Here is a 16,410-nt window from a genome sequence, read left to right on the forward strand (position 1 = left end):
TTTAACAACCTTTAACAAAAAAAGAGGAGGGTAACACTTCTCCAAAATGAGTGACCGTGAGGGGATACAGGAGGGGGACAAAGAGGATGATGCTTATCAGAGCCAGATGAATAGAGGAGCATCTCCAGAACCCAGCTGTGTGTCAATAAAGAGCGAGCAGTCCATCAAAGACTTTCCTTCTGCATTCAGCAATGACCCCAGGTACAGCAAGACACATTCCTACTGACACACTAATCTTTGGAATAAAGGTTAACAGACAAACATCAGACAGGTTTGTAATGCTGTTAAGTGCTATTGTCAATATAATCAGCAGGAAAATACCCAGAGGAGCATCTTCAGAACCCAGCTGTGTGTCAATAAAGAGCGAGCAGTCCATCAAAGACTTTCCTTCTGCATTCAGCAATGACCCCAGGTAGAGTGAGACAGTAAAACTACTGACACTTACACTGATCTTTGGAACAAGAGAAAACAGACAGGTTTAAAATGGAGTTAAATGCTTTTGTCAATATCATCAGCAGGAAAATACCCAGAGGAGCATCTCCAGAACCCAGCTGTGTGTCATTAAAGAGCGAGCAGTCCATCAAAGACTTTCCTTCTGCATTCAGCAATGACCCCAGGTAGAGTGAGACAGTAAAACTACTGACACTTACACTGATCTTTGGAACAAGAGAAAACAGACAGGTTTAAAATGGAGTTAAATGCTTTTGTCAATATCATCAGCAGGAAAATACCCAGAGGAGCATCTTCAGAACCCAGCTGTGTGTCATTAAAGAGCGAGCAGTGCATCAAAGACTTTCCTTCTGCATTCAGCAATGACCCCAGGTAGAGTGAGACAGTAAAACTACTGACACTTACACTGATCTTTGGAACAAGAGAAAACAGACAGGTTTAAAATGGAGTTAAATGCTTTTGTCAATATCATCAGCAGGAAAATACCCAGAGGAGCATCTTCAGAACCCAGCTGTGTGTCATTAAAGAGCGAGCAGTCCATCAAAGACTTTCCTTCTGCATTCAGCAATGACCCCAGGTACAGCAAGACACTAAAACTACTGACACACTAATCTTTGGAATAAAGGTTAACAGACAAACATCAGACAGGTTTGTAATGCTGTTAAGTGCTATTGTCAATATCATCAGCAGGAAAATACCCAGAGGAGCATCTTCAGAACCCAGCTGTGTGTCAATAAAGAGCGAGCAGTCCATCAAAGACTTTCCTTCTGCATTCAGCAATGACCCCAGGTAGAGTGAGACAGTAAAACTACTGACACTTACACTGATCTTTGGAACAAGAGAAAACAGACAGATTTAAAATGGAGTTAAATGCTTTTGTCAATATCATCAGCCAGGAAAATACCCAGAGGAGCATCTCCAGAACCCAGCTGTGTGTCAATAAAGAGCGAGCAGTCCATCAAAGACTTTCCTTCTGCATTCAGCAATGACCCCAGGTACAGCAAGACGCTAAAACTACTGACACACTAATCTTTGGAATAAAGGTTAACAGACAAACATCAGACAGGTTTGTAATGCTGTTAAGTGCTATTGTCAATATCATCAGCAGGAAAATACCCAGAGGAGCATCTTCAGAACCCAGCTGTGTGTCAATAAAGAGCGATCAGTCCATCAAAGACTTTCCTTCTGCATTTAGCGTTGACCCCAGGTAGAGAAAGGCAGTAATGGCGCTTTTCCCCATTTTTGTTGAGGGGAAGTCATGGCTTAATGGTCAGAGAGTTTGACTCCTAACCCTAAGGTTGTTGGTTCGAGTCTTGGGCCGGCAATACCACAACTGAGGTGCCCTTGAGCAAGGCACCGAACCCCCAACTGCTCCCCGGGTGCCGCAGTATAAATGGCTGCCCACTGCTCTGGGTGTGTGTTCATGGTGTGTGTTCACTGCTGTGTGTGTGCACTTTGGATGGGTTAAATGCAGAGCACGAATTCTGAGTATGGGTCACCATACTTGGCTGTATGTTACAGCAAGGTTCGGTACGATTCGGCACGGCACGGCTTGCACGGCACGGCTTGCTTTTGGGAGGTTTTCTTTTTTGTGTAGTACCTGGTTTGTGGTTCTTTTTTAGTCATACCATTACCAAAATTTGACGTGTAAACTTTGCTAATCACTGATTGGCTGGAGAGAATCATCATTACCTGCGTAATTGAACTTGTGACACGAGACACAACAGACCCGCTAGATTTAAATCAGCACAGCCAGCGAAGGATCAAATGCAACTGTTTTGAACAAGCGTACCTTTTTTAACAACCAAAAAAATGGGTTTCGTGATCTGTTGAGGAAGTACTGACTAGAGGTCAACTGATATGGGTTTTTCACTGGCTGATGCCGATATTTAGAAATCTCGGCAGCCGATGGCCAATATATGAAGCCGATTTTTTTGGCCGATATGTTTGGCCGATTTCCTTTTTTTTTTTTTTTTCTATTCATCTCTTAAAAGTGAGTTTGAGCAAATTATTATTGCAGGGTACAAGATAGTAATAGTAGTAGTAGCCCAATTTAGAGTAATAATACATGCCTCAAAGCTTAAGCACCTTCTCAAAACAGTTCTGAAGCACGCTTTTTATTTATGTTTACTGACAGACACCAGTGTTTCCCACAGACTGCAAATTAATTCTAAATGTCAACAGGAGGCGCTGTTTAAGCGGAGATATAGCAGCGTCTCCAGTAAAAGCCGTAATCATATACAGTAAGCACTGCTCACAAACGCTACTTTATCAGTCATTACAGGAAAGACGAAATGAAAATGACATCGAAGCTTTTCTGAAGACAGTCGGTTCTTTTCAAAGATACATTCATATAAAAACACCCGTGCTGCATTTTAATTCTGAAATGTGAAGCACTTATTTTATTCAACAAAGTATAAGCCTTTTGGAAAATCTGTTCATGGCGGTTTTGATATAGTGACTAGCCGTCACAAATGGCCATAGTGATAACAAAAATAAAAGATTTCACACATATTACACAGCCTGCTGCTCCTAACTGCTTAAGAGTGCGCTGGCCACGAGCGATGGCATTGTGGAGGATATTGTTGGACCTACACAAACATTTCATGAGGAAAGTTAATGTGCACGTTATAATCAAATCAGCACAGAAGTTTCGTCTGAATTAAACGTGTTTCTACTTTCACAGCAAATGACTTGTTGCACTTATGAATATGATAACTTTCTGGCATCAATTCTAGTAGGGTAAAATGTAATTACCATTAGCTGAAGCTGTGTGTGAACAAGCCGCTGCTGCAGAGTGTGAGCTGCTCCGTCTCTCACGCAGCCTCAGAGGGAGTTCCGCAACAATGCCCATCGGTGCGCCTGCCTATAACCCGGCCTAATTTGCAGCACAGTCGGCCGATTAATTAAAAAATGCCAAAAATCGGTCGATTAATTGGCTGGCCGATCAATTGGTTGACCTCTAGTACAGACATTCCTCTCATTGATAGCGAGAGCTTGAAGGGGTGATTTGGAATGACATTTTTTTCAGGAGTCACGACAGTAGAGGCAGCGCAACTATAACTACATGTAATTATTCCCGCCCACTCTAAAGCGATACTAAACTGCAGTGGAAACACAAGCATAGCCGTGCTGAGCCGAGCCGAGCCAAGCCGTACCACGCAGTGGAAAAGCACCATAAAACTACTGACACTTAAACTGATCTTTGGACCAAGAGAATAACAGACAATCTGCAGAAAGGCCTAAAATGCAGTTTTGTCATTATCATCAGCAGGAAATTACCTACAAGAGCATGTGCAGAACCCAGCTGTGTGTCAATCAAGAGCGAACATTCCATCAAAGACTTTCCTTCTGCATTTAGCGATGGAACCGTGACTTCTGACCCCAGGTACAGCAAGAAACTCATGACAGTAATGATACTGATTTTTTGATAATGGCTCTATAGTGTCTTATTCTAAATGAATTTGTTGTTTAAATGTAAGAATTTGAAGAAAAAATGAAAAGATGTGGATTTATATCTAACGTTTCCATACATTTGTGAAAGGGTGTCCTCTTTTTTTCTGCCCCTCAAAATGTATGTGCAAAGCATTGCCCTGTACTACACTATGGAATGCTTGGGACAGTAGTTTAGTAGACGTATAGCAGACAGGTCTAAAACACTACTTTTTGTCAGTGTCATCAGCAGGAAAAGACCCAGAGGAGCATCTCCAGAACCCAGCTATGTGTCAATGAAGAGCAACAGATCTATAAAGCAACCCCCCGAACTCACTGATGAACCCAGGTACAGTAAAGGCTGCTTCACACTGCCCTAACAAATGCTAACAAGTACTGACATTTAGATTTAGAAGGTGTGGACACAACAGCTGTGTTTTCCATCAGTGCCAAAAAATGGCTATTAAAAGAGGATGTGCTCCTTGTTCCGTAGAGTTGGCCATTACTTTACTGTCATGACAGTGATTGACACTCCACAATCCAGCTGCATGTCAATGAAGAGTGACAGATCTATGATCTATTTTTGTTGCTCTTTTCTCAGCAGTCTGAAGATGCTTTCCAGACAAAACAGTACTTACCCCTACTGTCAGACCCAGAACAAGACAGAATCAGACTTGCTGGACGAGACTAAAGAACTGCAGAGAGTGAAAGACATACACAAAACCAGCATGAAGAACAAGTATGAGAGTTTATTTGAGGGAATCAAAATACAAGAGAATCAAACCCTCCTTAAAAGCATTTACACACAGCTGTACATCATAGAGGGAGAGAGTGAAGGAGTGAATGAAGAACATGAGGTTTTGCACATGGAGAAAAAGCCCCGGGCACAACACTTACAGGACACTCCAATCTACTGCAATGACATCTTTAAAGTCTTACCTGAAGCACAATATCAAGGAGAGAAAATCAAGAGTGTTCTTACTAAAGGCATCGCTGGAATTGGAAAAACAGTCTCTGTGCAAAAGTTCATTCTGGATTGGGCCGAGGGAACGGCCAATCGGGATGTAGATTTCTTGTTTGTGCTTCCGTTTCGAGAGCTCAACTTGATCCAACAAGATCGCTACAGTCTTCACAAACTTCTGCTGGACTTTCATCCTGAACTTCAAGATCTGAACTCAAAGATGTATGATACGTGTAAAGTTGTGTTCATCTTTGATGGTCTAGATGAAAGCAGAATGAAGCTGATGTTTTCAGATGACAGTGAGAAAGTTTGTGATTTGACTGAGACTTCATCAGTGTCTGTGTTGATGTCAAACCTCATGAAAGGTGATCTGCTTCCCTCTGCTCTCATCTGGATCACCTCCAGACCAGCAGCAGCCAATCAGATCCCCTCCAAATACATCCAGCGTGTGACAGAAATCCAGGGATTCAATGACGCACAGAAGGAGGAATATTTCAGGAAGAGAATCAGCGATGAGCATCAAGCCAGCAGAATCATCTCACACATTAGAAGAGCGAGAAGCCTGCACATCATGTGTCACATACCAGTCTTCTGTTGGATCTCATCCACTGTGCTTGAAAACATCCTGAAACAAGACAACGAGAGAGCAGAAATCCCTCAAACTCTGAGTGAAATGTACATCCACTTCCTACTGATTCAGATGAAGATGAAGAATCAGAAGTATGATCCAGAGAGAGATCCAAAGAAACTCCTGCAGTTCAACAGAGCCTGCACTCAGATCTTTAAGGAGGAATCTGTCATTCGTCAGAGGAAAATCTACTGCTTCATACATCTCAGCTTTCAGGAGTTCCTCGCTGCATTCTATGCGTTCTACTGTGATGTAAGAAAAAAACTTGACACATTGCAGTTTGTTGATTTGGTTTATAGCTTTCTCAAAGGTGCAGTAGATAAAGCTGTTGAGAGTGAAACTGGTCATCTGGATCTTTTCCTGCGATTTCTGCTGGGGATCTCACTGGAGTCCAATCAGAGACTCTTACAGGATCTACTGGCACACACGGTGAACACCTCAGAAACCATGAAGGAAATCACAGCACACATCAAAGATACAATCAAAACCATGAGTACTTCAGAGCATATCTCAGCTGAACGATCCATCAATCTGTTTCTGTGTCTGCTTGAAGTGAATGATCAGACTCTGTACAGAGAGATTGAGGAGTTTGTGAGATCAGACAAACAGTCAGAGAAGAAACTCTCTGTTGCTCACTGTTCAGCAATAGCCTACATGCTTCAGGTGTCAGAGGAGGTGATGGATGAGTTTGATCTGAAGAAATACAACACAACAGAGGAGGGCAGAAGAAGACTCATACCAGCTGTCAACAACTGCACAAGAGCTCTGTGAGTATATTTTTATTTAATTTATACTTTTAGGTAGTCTTTCTCTTTTTGAGATAGTGTCAGTTTAAGCACTTCCACTGTCATGTCGAATGGTTCTAAGAACGCTCTGGAATAGATAGTTATGTTTCCACATGAGTCCGGAACTGCACAGTTACAAACCTTGAATTCTCAGCATGTTTTTTTAACTGTGAAGAATTGTGCTAGAAAATGTGAGAAGTGACATCACCTCTCAAGATATCACACTGTTAAGATGAGAGCTCCATTATCAGCCCTGCAGTGGAAAATAAAATCATGCACTATATTGCCAAAAGTATTTCCCCCTTCAAATAAACGTTTATATTTTTCTTAAAATCCAAACAAATCAAATATTAAGTATATACAATTAAATATCATTTTAAAGACTTTTGTTTCCAACTTCGTTTCAAGAGTTTTGGATGGGCCTTTTTCTGTTTTGAAATGATTGTAATCTTGTATACTAGTAGTCACTGATGGGTTTGGGTCAAGCATGGGCAACTTTGGTCCTGGAGGGCCACTGTCCTGCAGAGTTTCGCTCCAACCAGCCCCAACACACTTGCCTGAAAGTTTCTAGTCTGCCTAGTAAGGTCTTGATTAGCTGGTGGTTCAGGTGTGTTTGATTAAGGCTGGAGCTAAACTCTGCAGTGCACTTAGTTGCCCATCCCTGTTTTTGGGTGATACATTTTTGGCTCAAAGCCTCCAAGTCTTACCAAAGGTGTTCAGCTGGGTTCAGGTTTGGGTTTTATGCAGATCAGTCAAGTTATTCCCACTAGATTGAATCAATAGGTGACGTTGGTCCTGGAGTGCTGATGCCCTGCAGATTTTAATCAAACACACCTGAACAAGCTAATCAGTGTCTTCAGGATTACCAAAGCTACAGGCAGGTGAGTTTTTTCCAGGGTTGGAGCTAAAAAAAATGCAGGAAAGTGGCACTCCAGGACCAAAGCTGCTTACCCCTGATTTAGTTACTTAAGTAATTTAGTTACATAGTTACTACAAAGACTGCTTGCTGCTGCAGAAAAGCATATGTGTGAGACCGCTTGCTGCATAAAAGCATTTATAACATGTTTTGAAACATTTCAGAATGAATGGGAGCATGATATGGCAAAGAACACCTTTCTTTTTTTAAAATAAATTTTAATTGGTTACTTTGCTTTTTATAATATGTAAAATATAAAGGCAAATAATATTCAACAATTAAAGTATAAATGCAATAAGCACATGTTCAATCTAAGGTCCAGTCATCTGAGTTTCATTTGGGGTTTTTTATCTTCAGAAGTCCATAAGAAGATATTTCATCCTAGTAAATAACTAAAAAATTTTTAACCAGCCCACTATATCTAATACAAGTGTAGCAAAAATGAGGCAGAGTGATTGGCTTTTCTTGATGTTATACAACAAACATAACTGATTTAAATAACTGATTTACATAACTTTTTTGCAGACTTACTGACTGTAATCTCACGGTTGAGTCGTGTGAAATCATCGCTTCAGCTCTCCAATCATCAGACTCTCCTTTGAGAGAGCTAGATTTGAGTAACAATGACCTGCGGGATTCAGGAGTGAAGCTGATCTCTGATGCTCTCAAGAGTCACGACTGTCAACTACACATACTGAGGTATTTCTCTATACACTGATTTATCAAAGTAAAATCTACAATGAACTGTATGTAAAGATGGATGTTTTTCTCCTGTAGGTTGTCAGGTTGTATGGTGAGCGATGGAGGATGCTGTTATTTGGCTTCAGCTCTGAGTTCAAACCCATCACACCTGAGAGAGCTGGATCTGAGCTACAATCACCCAGAACACTCAGGAGTTCAGCTGCTCTCTCAGAGACTCAACGATACAAACTACAAACTGGAGACACTCAAGTATGTACAAATGTACAACATAGTCTGTAAACATGCATACAGCATCATTTCATTGTCTTTCATCTATATCTATTCATATCTGTGCATGGCCATTTGTGTGTCCATAGGTTGGATTACGGCGGAGAGAGCAGACTAATACCAGGACTTAAAAAATGTAAGTTTTAATAAACATATCAGCACATAAGATGTATTATAATTAGATGTATTTACCTGTAATTAAAACATAGGATATAAAAAGGTCAGTCTGTGAGGAATCAAATGACAGTTATCTGGGGCAGGTTGCACTAGCTGGACATACACCCGGATGTAAAACTATCCTGGACATAAAATGCCCTGCGTAAAATTTGTACCTGTTGTACCATCTAGGCATATTGAGTGTCAGTCTTACACCTCTGAGTGTCAAGTCTTAACATTTTTCCTATAGAGAAAATAAAATAATACATTAAAACATTGAGAAAATGACATGTCTAATACAGGCTATACAATAATGCAGGAATTTTGAGTGAAAGAGTCACAAGGGACTGCGCCAATGTTTTAAAATACATATATGGATACAGAAATTTTACTGAAATCTTTGGTTTCAGCAGTGCCGAGTTGTTTGAATTAATAATCAAAAATTATCACAGCAGTTATACATGAAAGAGATGGGAACAGAGCAACGCTTCAATGACTGTTGTGACTGAAATGTGCTATAATTGATCTTGTTTCATTCTGGGAGTAATTATTTTTTCCAAGCTCACCATTTTTCATGTATCATTGGATGCAGTAAATGTAAATTAGCCATAGTAACACACTGGCATCTGCCACATGTAGTCCAAGATGAAGACAAAGATGATGAATAAAAATCAAACGGTTTATTAAAGAACTCTGATATACTCAAAATAGCGTAACAGTGTGGTAGCACACAAGCAGTACCAGAACAACTAAAGGGTGTGCAGACAGGAACTTAAGTACAAACCAAATGAATGAAATAATGATTAACACCTGAGCTGATTTGATGGATACTGTGACAACTAAAGAGTGGCGAAAACTGAACAAAGGAAAATATGTGACTGAAGATAACTAATCAGAAGGCCATGAAAACAATAGTCCATGAAGATGAAAATAAACTGAAAGTCTGTCAGCATCATGGTGGCAGAATGAGTTTGCTGGGATGAGCATCATCTACTGTACCCTGAGTGTAGCTGCGCCTAGTCATAGGGCTTACATCCAGATTTTTACATCCAGTTGGTGTAGCCTACCCTTGGATTAAAGTGGGAGTTGTTGTTCTTTGACTTGTTTTCACATCAAGCCTCACTCAGCGCATGCACTGTGTTATTAATGTTCGTGTTGTCTCATCTACAGACTACTGTTACCTCACTATGGATTCAAACACGGCACATCATCATCTTGCTTTGTCTGAAGGAAATCGTTTAGTGACTCATGTGAAAGAGAAGCAGGTGTATCCAGATCATCCAGACAGGTTTGATGAATATTGTAATGTTCTGAGTAGAGAGAGTCTGACTGGACGCTGTTACTGGGAGGTTGAATGGAGCGGCGTGGCTTATACATCGATGGTATATAAATCTATAAAGAGAAAAGGCGACAATAATGATTGTTTTTTTGGATACAATGAAAAGGTTTGGACTCTTGTATGCACAGATAGCAGTTACTGTGCAATACATGCAAAAAGTAGCACAGATATACCTGCTCCGTTCCCATCTCATAGGGTAGGAGTGTATGTGGACTGTCCCGCCGGAACTCTGTCCTTCTACAGTGTCTCTTACACAAACACTCTCACACACTTACACACATTCAACTCAACATTCACACAACCTCTACATGCTGGATTTGGGCTTCATCCAGACTCATCTGTGTGTTTTTGTTAGGTAGATCTTGGTTTGGGCTCTTGGTGCTCTTCTTTAATTAATGTTATTTCTCTGTCAGCAGTTGCAGTAGTGTTAAATAATGAAGGCTGCTGATAGAGAATGATGGATGTGTTTATTTAAACTCGTGTGCAATAAAGACATGTTGTTAATAGTTTATAGAGATGTTTGTTTGAGCAGATGCAGCTCTCATGATGGAAAAATGTACGTCAAAATCTTTTTTCTGGCCATCAAGACAAACACATACAAACATCAGCAGTGGCAACAAACAGTCATGGATGAGTTTATGTACCCAGAATGCATTGCAGTATGAAGCGTTTGAGTTGATTGTCACCATTGTTGAGATTCATACGCTTATTCATAATGTCTCTGTCAGACACACAGCAGTTTAAAGTTTTTGCATACAGTTTTTGCATACCGGAAAGTATTCACAGCGCTTCACATTTTCCACATTTTGTTACATTACAGCCTTATTCCAAAATGTATGAAATGCATTATTTTCCTTAAAATTCTACAAACAATACCCCATAATGTCAACGTGAAAGAAGTTTGTTTGAAATCTTTGCAAACATATAAAAATAAAAACGAAACAATTGACGTACATAAGTATTCCCAGCCTTTGCCTTGATACTCAAAATTGAGCTAAGATGCTTCCTGTTTCCACTGATCATCCTTGAGATGTTTCTACAACTTGATTGGAATCCACCTGTGGTAAATTCAGTTGATTGGACATGATTTTGAAAGGCACACACCTGTCTATATAAGGTCCTACAGTTAACAATGCATGCCAGGGCACAAACCAAGCCAAGAAGTCCAAGCCATTGTCTGTAGACCTTCGAGATCAGATTATATCGAGGTACAGAAAAAATTCTGCAGCATTGAAGGTTCTGGGTGATTAATAGATTCTGAAGTTTTGAAGGTCTGGTCCCAATGAGGTAATTTTTACTTGTTTTTTTACTGCAGTCACACTTGTTCATTTTTTTTTTTTATAAAAATATCCATATTTCAAACATCATAAACACTTTTTTTTTCTCACTTCCTCTGAATGTCATACATGCAAGCCATTCCAGCGGATGATGTAGGACGTATGTGCAGTGTGCACCTGAGATATGCTAGTCTAGCAAGTTTGTTTACAGGAGCAAAGAAGCAAAGTTTCCTTACTTTAGCTAAGAAAAACCAGTCTCCTCTTGGCTTATATTGAAATCCTCCGACATTTTTCTTTACAAATCCTTGTTTTGTGCTTTTAATTCGTGACCATCGTTTTGTTTTGTCCTCTCTCCGCGTTTGTCACTAATCATGTTATGCTGATGTCCTACATCATCCGCCAGAACGGCTTCCGCATATGACAGTCAGATGAAGTGAGAGAGAAATGTTTATTACGTTTTGAAATCTGGATATTTTTCTTACAAAAACACATCGATTTGTTACAGGAGGCCTTTTTTCATGCCCTGGAGCCGTGCGAGGCATGTTTTATACGCGCACTTTATTTGACGTCTTTTGGACTGTTGAAAAAAAAAACAAAAAAAAACACCCACCTACTGCAATGATAACGCTTGGAGGAGCCAGGATAATTTAGCACCAATTTTTGCCCGATCTACACCTAAATGTATCAAATGTATTTTCTGAGGAAACTTCAAACTTTTTATGTGGACATTTCTTTTATGAAGATGTTTTATACTTGTGTTATTGAATCTATTTTAGGTTTTTCTATTATTTGTTGGTATGGCAATCTGAATGTAAAGAACAGGGGTAAGTTGAACAGCATAGTTAAAATGTGCAGTAAGATGGGGACTGATTAAAGGACTATCACACAAATTTATGAATATAAGGTGACTAAGAAGGGCCAGTTAGTCCTTTCTGATGTCACCCATCCATTGTGTAATGAATTTCAACTGCTTCCTTCTGGTCTTAACTCCCTTTGTGCAAATAGATACAATAATTCCTTGTACCTACTGCAATCATGTTTTTAAATGACTTATTATAAATGTGTTTTTTGTGTAGTGTTGCTGCTGTATGTGCATGTATACTGTTGTCTACATTAAAAATTGCCTTTTAAGGACAATAAAGTTAGGTAAAGTAATTTCCTGAAGTTTAGAGTTTTCATTTAGGCTTTACAGGCTTTTGGGTACACTAGTTAAACAACAAAATTTTAAATAACCCTGTTATAGCTGTCCAAATTCAAAAGTTCAACTTTTTTTTTTTTGGATAATTATTGACCTAGAGAGCCCAAAGAAATGTACTGCAGTGGTTTTGTTGAGGTTGAGCGAAAAACTTAGGACTAGTTCACAAGTTTATTTTTTTAATCTTGAATAATTAACTAACGATTTGATTGACAGCAGTGGTTCTTGAGGCAAAGTTGTTCAGAATAAGGAGATTCATTATATGACACTAACATTGTGCATATATGTGAAATGCCACGTGATTGTAATAGGCGCAAATCTCGTTAATAACACCTGCTGACCGATTACTTTCAAATTTCCCACAGACCTCTATGGCCATAAGACAAATAGGCCTGCCAAGTTTAATTCCGATTGGCCTCCGATAACCTTGTCTAATAGGTGCTTAAAAAAACATGGATCCCAATGGCCAATCAATTTTAAGATACACAAATGTCCTCATAGACTTTCGTGGCACCTTTGACAAAGACACTGCATACCACTTTTCAAGTTAGTCAGAATAACGGTAGTGTAGTTATAGCCATTTTTAGTTTTTTCATATTAATGAACTCAAACAGATGTGTACCAAGTTTGGCAAAAATGTCTCATTCCGTTCGAGTTATAGCTAAATTTAGCTATTAGCTAAAGTTAGCATACTTTGTTATAATTCTTACATGTCATAGACATTACCATCTATTTTATAATGTAATTCTTGAGTTTTCTAGTGCACACATATTAAATTGAACCAAAGTAATATGCTATAGAAGACTGTTATTTGTAATCCCTTATTATTTTATGTATAAAAACACCATCAACAACAAGGAAAAAAAGGTTGTTTTACGCAGTGTTCAAGAATCTGAATTCTGTTCCTCAAGCACTGTAGAAAAATAAAAGGACATTTCAAATAAAGACAAAAAAACATACAACCTAGCTATGTCTCTCTAGATTTGTCAACTCACCACATGAAATGTTCACTTTATTTGAGCGTAAAATGTCAGCTTGAATGTCATCCATGTTCAAATGTAGGACATCAGCATTGTGCTATAAACAACATGCAGACAAACACATTTTAAAGTTAACTTTAACTTTATACTGACTATTGATATTTTTGTTGAATATATATATATATACACACCACAATAAGACCTCACCATAAAAGACTGAAACAGTCTGGTGCCCATTGCTCTGCATACATGCTCTTCCACCACTGGATACATGCGCACAAAATGCTAAACGGACATTACACATTAATATCAGATTCTCACTGGTCTATTGCTTGCCCAAAACTGCATTTACTTTACTGATGCAGAATCAGCATATGTAAGAATGAGTGAGTGTGGGTAGGAAATAGTTTTAATTGAACCTCCAAAGCCAGGCTGGCTTGTCTCTGGGAATCTGCATGTTCCTGGTTCCCCATTGCGTACAGTAAGTGATGGATAACTCTGAGAGAGAGCAGCTCTTTGGACATCTCTTCACTTGTCTGTGCCAGAATCCTGTAACATCATGTCAATATATCGTACATAAATGCACAGATCAGCATGCCTTATTTAATATTTTCCATGCAGTATGTCTTGAATGTATCAATTGTTTGAAGTACCTGATGGTTTTTGCAGAAGCTGCTTGCTGGAGAAGCACAGGGAGTGAATCCGTCATTTTGGCCACCTCTGGATCTAACAAAACAATCTAATTGTTTCAGCTGAATTTCAAATAAAAAACAGGACTATTTATGACTCTTATGTCAGACAAATCAATAACTGAGAAAGATGCTAATTCAAGCCACAATCCAAGTTTGTTTCTCATCTCATCTACATCTGCTCCAAATTAAAATACAAAGCCCAAAAGGTAACAATTGGGAGGTTGAATTAAGGACGTCTCCACGCTGCAACGTGATCATAATGCAAAGCAGTATTGTTATTGGAGAACCACTGTTTCAGTTGCAAAAAACAAATACCTTAGCAATTACACAACTTTTATGAGCAACAGATCATACCCTCCAGGATCTTGTGTTTGGGATTTCTCTCTTTAGTTGGTTTGAGAAAAGCCACCAGACCCCTGAGCAGAGCCAGTCTAACCTCTGATTGCATGAGCTCTGTTATCAGTTCTATTGCTGGAAGTAAAAACAGAAGTAAATATGAAACGGTGGGATTCACAGTAGGGAAAGCAACAACAAATAATGTCAAATTTGAAATGTACACTTGCCTTCATATTGCACTTCTAAATGTAGGGACCTCAGCAGATTTAATAAGGGTTCCACTATGCTGTGATGGGCTGTTTTTACAATGGGCTGGACAAAAGAAAAGAAAACAAAACAAAAACAAATGTTATAAATAATTTTAAAAAAATTATAGAATGATATATACAGTTCTTAAATAATTATTTATGAATGCAGTTTTCATGAGCTCATATTCTATCCGGAACTATCTGAAATATATGTACTTTTAAGAATTAAACTGTCATATCACAAGACAGTAAAAGCGAGCTGCAAAACAGCTAAAATGTAAAAAGCTGACCAGTTTACTGTACAATATATACTTTTACCTTATAAATTAATTTAAAATCTTGATTTTTTGATACAAAAAAGTTAATGCAAACTTGATGCATAAACAATTCCTCTGGTGCTCTTGTCATCCTGCAACACCGTTGTACCTGAACTATACGGAGGATCTGTAAAACAAGCTGCTGTGCTCTTGGTGAGGTGCAGGTCAGCAGGGCGATCAGGCCCTTGTACACCTGATTCTGGTATTTGGGGTTTCCATAAGCCAAAGATTCTAGCAGGACGGCGGCGGACTCCTGAGTCCCCTCTGTCTCAGATTTGGCCAAACATTCAGCTACGGCCTTCACACCTGTTAGTCAGAGAAGAACAGTTGCGAGAGCTGAAATCAGTTCATGAGCCAATATACATTATGTGTAAGTGTGTATATTATATTGTCAGAGCTTATCTGTCAAAATCCCCAACCTTCAGAACGGATCTAGATTGAATCATGCAAGGTTTTAACGTCACAATATTTCATGGATATAAAAATCTAATTCCATAATACATCACTGAAAAATGAGCTGGAGCTGTTTCACTTCTTGATTGGTAGTTTGTTGTGCTGTGTAAGTACCGTAGCTTTCACAGATTAGCTCTTTATATTTTTGGCCTGCGTTGGCGATGATCTGGAGCAGGCGAAGAGCCTCGGTTTTATCCCCTTCCTTGAGTTTGTCTTGTCCTAGAATCTCAAGCAGGGTAAGCACTCCACCCACCTCCAGAAACTCAATCATATACTGATGACTGATCATGCAAACAAACAAAATGAAATTTCTGCTGTTTAAGTTGCACAAAGATCTTGCATGCTTAGTACTAAAATTATATCCACAGCATTAATTTAGTCTTTTACCTGCTGTTAGCAGACAGGAAAACCCCCACTGCTCTCAGCTGAATGTCTAGACACGTTCCAAACATATAGCTGAAAACAAAAAATGTAAGGAGGCATACGTGGCAGGACTGATGTCTCTCAGTTCAACTTAAGTTTTAGTCAGATATTCAGAAGGTATCTAATTTTTTTAGAGCACAGATAGATAAAGCATGACCATAGGTGTGGATACGTTAGTCTTATCCAGGCAGTGAGCCGAGCAAGGAACAGGCTGGCAACTTGTGCGAACTCAAGCTCCAGTTCAGGACACGTCTTTCCAGTGTTCTTGGCCAGAAAGTCATTTAGCATTCGACTGCGCACCGTCTTACTGCCCTGATCCCACTCGTGGAGGAAACACATCACCTGACTGATGGAGGCCTGCTCCTTACTGCTAGACATGACTCAAGCATCTCACAGACTGTTGGAGACAATGAACAATATCAGCTAACGTACGTGTTCCTAACGGACAAATATATTAGGGATTTCCTTGTTTAAAAAAAAACAGCATATGCTGGTTAGGTATGTTTTGAAGCATGGCAGCTGGTTTGACCTGGTCCTTACCTCCTGCTCAGTATCAGCTAATAACCAGTTTAGGACCAGCTTAAACCAGCTCAAACCAGCTGCCATGCTTCAAAACAAAGCATATGCTGTTTTTTTCTTCTTTTTTTCAACAGTTGTCCAGATCCAGAACAAAGATATATTTAGATATATTTAATAGATTCACTTGTATGAAATCACAAAACATAAAACATTTTATCTGTCAAAACGTGTCATACATTATGAGACACAGTGCTTGTGACAACTGTATACTGTATAAGACCTGTACATTATTTCTAAAGGTTCATTTAGAAAAGCTCAGTTACTGTCTGAACAT

General features: G+C 39.2%; 2 protein-coding genes across 3 annotated transcripts in view; one reads left to right on the forward strand and one right to left on the reverse strand.

Annotated features, from left to right (window-relative positions):
- The window catches only part of LOC109081763 (NLR family CARD domain-containing protein 3-like), a 15,012-nt gene extending 3,494 nt beyond the window's left edge, over positions 1-11,518 (forward strand). Inside the window, exons 3-17 of the mRNA XM_042728894.1 lie at positions 1-201; positions 311-412; positions 516-617; positions 721-822; positions 926-1,027; positions 1,138-1,239; positions 1,347-1,445; positions 3,722-3,838; positions 4,124-4,231; positions 4,484-6,238; positions 7,698-7,871; positions 7,950-8,123; positions 8,231-8,277; positions 9,468-10,844; positions 11,419-11,518. The exon at positions 1-201 is cut by the window's left edge and continues 15 nt beyond it. Of these exons, the coding sequence (XP_042584828.1) occupies positions 47-201; positions 311-412; positions 516-617; positions 721-822; positions 926-1,027; positions 1,138-1,239; positions 1,347-1,445; positions 3,722-3,838; positions 4,124-4,231; positions 4,484-6,238; positions 7,698-7,871; positions 7,950-8,123; positions 8,231-8,277; positions 9,468-9,991 (3,663 nt within the window). The 5' untranslated portion in view covers positions 1-46 and the 3' untranslated portion in view covers positions 9,992-10,844; positions 11,419-11,518. The remainder of the gene's footprint in view (positions 202-310; positions 413-515; positions 618-720; positions 823-925; positions 1,028-1,137; positions 1,240-1,346; positions 1,446-3,721; positions 3,839-4,123; positions 4,232-4,483; positions 6,239-7,697; positions 7,872-7,949; positions 8,124-8,230; positions 8,278-9,467; positions 10,845-11,418) is intronic.
- armh1 (armadillo like helical domain containing 1) lies at positions 8,956-16,274 on the reverse strand. 2 transcript variants are annotated; one of them, XM_042728939.1, is made up of 11 exons: positions 15,730-16,274; positions 15,522-15,590; positions 15,249-15,415; positions 14,791-14,987; positions 14,344-14,428; positions 14,135-14,251; positions 13,742-13,814; positions 13,508-13,637; positions 13,296-13,373; positions 13,104-13,185; positions 8,956-9,689 (listed from the first exon to the last, which is right to left on the reverse strand). In XM_042728939.1, exons 1-11 carry the CDS (start codon positions 15,933-15,935, stop codon positions 9,667-9,669), a joined length of 1,227 nt encoding a protein of 408 aa, XP_042584873.1. In that variant the 5' UTR covers positions 15,936-16,274; the 3' UTR covers positions 8,956-9,666. The 2 variants fall into 2 exon arrangements, with proteins under 2 accessions (XP_042584873.1, XP_042584872.1); XM_042728938.1 differs by lacking the exon at positions 8,956-9,689 and adding an exon at positions 11,671-13,021 and having other exon boundaries at positions 15,730-15,987.
- Positions 16,275-16,410: the final 136 nt, after the last annotated feature.

This window comes from Cyprinus carpio, chromosome B8 (genome assembly GCF_018340385.1).
Source record: "Cyprinus carpio isolate SPL01 chromosome B8, ASM1834038v1, whole genome shotgun sequence".
Taxonomy (NCBI): Eukaryota; Metazoa; Chordata; class Actinopteri; order Cypriniformes; family Cyprinidae; genus Cyprinus; species Cyprinus carpio.

What these genes read in the sequence shown, in the direction of transcription:
- armh1 (XM_042728938.1), bottom strand. Translation starts at nt 15,935, where the DNA reads ATGTCTAGCAGTAAGGAGCAGGCCTCCATCAGTCAGGTGATGTGTTTC. An exon ending in TTTAGAAGTGCAATATGAAG is followed by an intron (nt 14,252 to 14,343) that starts GCAAGTGTACAT and finishes TTTTACTTCCAG; the next exon opens with CAATAGAACTGATAACAGAG. An exon ending in CAAACACAAGATCCTGGAGG is followed by an intron (nt 13,815 to 14,134) that starts GTATGATCTGTT and finishes TTGTTTTGTTAG; the next exon opens with ATCCAGAGGTGGCCAAAATG.